We start from the raw sequence: 4,126 nt of genomic DNA, 5'->3' as shown, positions 1-4,126 counted from the left end.
TGTGAACATTTGACTCCGCGTCCAGCTCTAACTCTGAGGCTCCCTCTGACCCTGGCTACCCAACCCCGGCCCCTTCTCTGTCTCTCTCATTGCTTCTCTGTCTTCATCTTCCTTGTACTCTCCCCTTCGGCCTTTGAGCATCATAGTCCTACTGGACTCTCCTTCCTTCCCCTTCCTCCTTGCCCACCCATCTTTGACATCCATCCATCTTGTACTTAGGTCTCACTTCTGCCGAGAGGCAGTGCTCGGCCCCTGGAAGACAGTTGCTCAAGCTGGGCCCCCGCGAGGTTGGGGCCGAAGAATCCTTTGCTGTGAGGGGCTGTCCTGTGCATCGTGAGATGTTCAGCAGCATCCCTGGCCTCGACCCGCCAGAAGCCGGTAATCGTCCTCCTTTCTCTCCACATACCCACCCCCCAGCCCTGCACCACCGCGACCATCAAAAATATCTCCGGGCATTGCCATTCCGCCCTCTGGGGGTGCAGAACGACCCCCAGGTAAGACCCGTGAATGCGAAGGGGGCTACCTGGCCGGCCTGGCAAGCTCAGCAGCTGAAAGTAAGCACACGGCTGTTACAATCATAAAATTATTCCTGACCGAGCAAGCCACTGCGGGAAGTCACGTCCTAAGTTCTGTATGGCAGATGAACCTTTCCCTGGAGGGGGCCCTGCCCATGGCTTTCGTGCGCCTGCGACAACACACCTGCAATGTCAGGACGCTCTCTCTTCCTGTTCTCTGGAGATAAAGCCCCTGATGCCGGGAGGAGGCGACCCTGACAGTCCCGGTCCTCAACTTTTACCTGCATAGCAGGTAAACTATTTAAGGGAGCTGTTAATACATCGTGGGAAGGGAACGTGGACCTCTCCGTTTTATTCCGGAACCAGCCCCGGAGACTTCTGCCCTCTGCTGCTTCTCCTGCCTCTTTCACCTGCCCCCGGAGGATGTCACGTAACCCCCCGTACATCCTCTCCTTTACGGGCACGAACTAAACTGCCACCCTGCCATTCCTTGGAAGGTTTTCTCAATCTGTTGAGGTTTTGCTTGCCCGTCTCGTCCTCAGCCTTGGCTCAAATAAACTCTTCAAAACTCTCCTGAGGTTTGGAGCCTCTTTTGTGGTTAGAACTAGTAACCTTGAACTAATTCAGATGCTCGACCCCTAAATCTGCATAGCCCCCTCCCATGATAATACTCATCACTCTTCCCTGTTATTTCTTATTATGTTTATGCACAATATGAACGAGGACACAGAGACCTCATAGCAACTATAAAAAAACCTAAGACCAGGCTTCATTCCCCATTCGCAGACACCATTTCAAGGCAAAAGAGATTGACCGCCCAGACCTCTAAATTTCAACTTTCTTGTGGTTTAATTTTTTTCTCATGATTTTAATATCTCTAAAGAGTTTTTTGTTTTGTTTTGTTTTGTTTTGTTTTGTTTTGTTTATTAGAGAGTCAGTTAGTTAACCGCTCTGAGCCTTGGCTCCTTGTCTGTAAAACGGAGCTAATAATCACAACACTTACATGAGTTAATCAGCTCATGTATGCGAGCTACTTAAAACGCTGTCCCGCAATTAGCTGCTATCATTATTATACTATTAATATTCATATTGCCGTTATTATTTCTTGCTTTGGGCGGCCACACCCTGACCCCATGCTAGGATGAAGAAGCAACTTGGAGTCTGCAAAAAAACCCCAAAAAACAAAAAAGACAAAACGACAATAACAACGGCAAAAATACAGGGGACTAAGCTTGGCTACAGAAAGGCTAAACGGTTTAAAATGCTGGCTTTCGAATTAGATGTTTTTCTTCTGATAAAAACCCGCCCCCCATCCAGATGTGTGCGCCTCCACTGTTAAGTGAGGACAGAGTCGAAACTGGGTGACCCGGGAAGCTGTCACGATGGTCAGCTTTGTGAAATTTGGAGGGGCGGTGGGAGAGGGGAGCTTTTCACAGCCATCAAGATGGGACTGGAGTGTTTGCTGTCCGAGCCCACGGCTTACTAGACACCAATATTACTGACTCGTACCTTCTCCCAGCAGAAGTCTCCTTAATTCACATTTCCCTAGTACCCTTGGGGTTTAATTTTAGTTTCCGTCATCCTCCGTCGATGTGGCTTCCGTGAGAACACAGAGCAGCTCTTCATCGGGGATCACGGAATATGGTTGGACGTCAGCCCCCAGCCATCTCTCCGGCCTTGAATTTTACTGCCCCCCGCAACGGTGTCCCCAAACTTGCTGGCTTCTTTCTGCTTTTTAAATCAGCCACACGCCTCCCTTTGCTTTCCCTGCCCTTCGACCTTCGCCATTGGGTCTCTGCCCAGACACCACATCTGCCAGGAGGCCTTTCCAAATGCCTCCCGTCGCTTGCCAACCTAAAACCACGTTTTATTTTGTGCAGAGCCCTCGCGGCTCTCCGAAATGATCCTGTTTATGCAGTTTGTTTTTACCTCTTTGCTTCCCCAGCTCTCCCAACGACCTCGTAATCAATCCTTTATATTAAACACTCTCCCTCTCTTTAAACACCTAGCATGGGTGTCTGTTTTCCTTCCTCGAGTCATCTTACTAACATTTGTCGAAACAATTTCACGCTACAGATTTCGCAGGGACGTGACACGTAACTGCCATCTGCTCGAGACCGGCCCAAATGGACGAAACCGTGATGTGATGCCTATTATGCGAAGGGAGCCTCTTTTGATTTGATTTCTTTATGCACAACCTGCTCACCCATACGAAGCCGACGTGGCCTCTGCCTCCAGATTTGTGCTGATAGAGTAGCCACTGGCCACGTGGATCTACTGAGCACTTGAAACACAGCGAGCCCGAATTCAGATACGCTGTCAGTGTTAAAGTACTCACTGGCTTTCAAAACCGTACTATTGGGGGGGAAAAAAAAAGAACCTAAAACATCTCATTCCTAATTGTTTTACGTTAATTACGTTTTGAGACAAGGACACTCGAGATGCATTGGGTTGAACAGAACAGATGATTCAAGTCGTCGATTTCATCGTTTTTTTTGACTTTGTTAAAATGTCGCTACTGGAAAGTTTTAAATTATATGTCTGCCTCGCGCGATATTTCTGTTGGACGGAACTGTTCCACGATGAGAACCTGGGTCCGAACTGATTGGGTTTCCGCTGGGCTCCCGCAGTGGGCACTGAGTGTGTGTCTGCGGGGCGGTTGGCGCCGGCTCAGTTCTTACCTGGCAGGAATCTCTGCCCGCTTCGTCACCGGCACAGAACATAGTGGCATCGATCTGTCCGGGATAGGCCTCCTTGCACTTCTCGGTGCTCAGCACAGTGATATTCAGGCACTGGAGCTCGCTGGGGAAGTTCTCTGTCAAATAGAGACGCCCGGTGAGCGGCAGAGAAAGACGGGGCGAGGTGGAATGCTCAGGGAGAGGGGGAGACGGGAGACGGGGGATGGACGCGGGCCGACATCAAGAGGGACCTGGACGCTTACCCTGGGGACTGCTGGTGGTTCCCCAGCCGGACACCAAGCAGCTGGTCCCCGCGGATGGACACCGAGAGGAGATGTTGATGGGCTTGACGTCCTGTGTCTCATGGATTCTTCTGTTCAGTTTGATGAGCATGAGGTCGTTGGTGTGGCGGGGGTGCGAGTAGCCAGGGTGCGGGATGGTTTTGACGCCGCGGAACAGCTGCTGCCCGGATTCGTAGACGGGAGACAGGGAGTGGTGGCCGAGGCGGACTCTGACGATTCTGAGGGAGATGGTGCAGGTTACCACCGGCTCTGGTCTCTGTCCCCCTGTCCGATGCCAACCGCAGCCGAGGACTCGGCCCAACCCCGACGCCACCCCCACACCGTCTTCATCTCCAGCCCCGTGCCGACCCGCACCCCAAACCGTGGCACCCCCAACCCCGATCTGAACCCTCTCCGCACACAGCGGCATCTGCCTTCCTCAGCCCGAACCCAGCCCCTCCAACCCCATTCCCTCGCCTGCGTCTCCCCGCAAGCCAAGCCCTTCGCCTGCCCTCTGCCCTCTCCAGTCTGCCTCATCCTGCCCCTCATCGTCACCCTTTCGGCCAGGCCGTCGCCTCTGTGCCCCCGGCCCCGCCCGGATGGAGCACCCCCTGTCCCCAGCCCCGGCCGGATGGAGCACCCTCTGTCTCCG

The 4,126-nt window shown here is 52.7% G+C and overlaps 1 protein-coding gene across 1 annotated transcript in view; it reads right to left on the bottom strand.

Moving 5' to 3' along the window:
• KLK5 (kallikrein related peptidase 5) overlaps positions 1 to 4,126 on the bottom strand; it is a 7,526-nt gene that overhangs the window by 628 nt on the left and 2,772 nt on the right. Inside the window, exons 4-5 of the mRNA XM_039839624.1 lie at positions 3,457 to 3,713; positions 3,197 to 3,330 (exon numbers count right to left, since the gene is read on the bottom strand). Coding sequence (XP_039695558.1) covers positions 3,197 to 3,330; positions 3,457 to 3,713 — 391 coding nt within the window. The remainder of the gene's footprint in view (positions 1 to 3,196; positions 3,331 to 3,456; positions 3,714 to 4,126) is intronic.

The sequence above is a fragment of the Pteropus medius genome, unplaced genomic scaffold, assembly GCF_902729225.1.
Source record: "Pteropus medius unplaced genomic scaffold, Ma_sr-lr_union100, whole genome shotgun sequence".
NCBI classification, from domain to species: domain Eukaryota; kingdom Metazoa; phylum Chordata; class Mammalia; order Chiroptera; family Pteropodidae; genus Pteropus; species Pteropus medius.
Note: the sequence above shows the minus strand (reverse complement) of the source record. Positions and strands in the feature narration are given on the sequence as shown.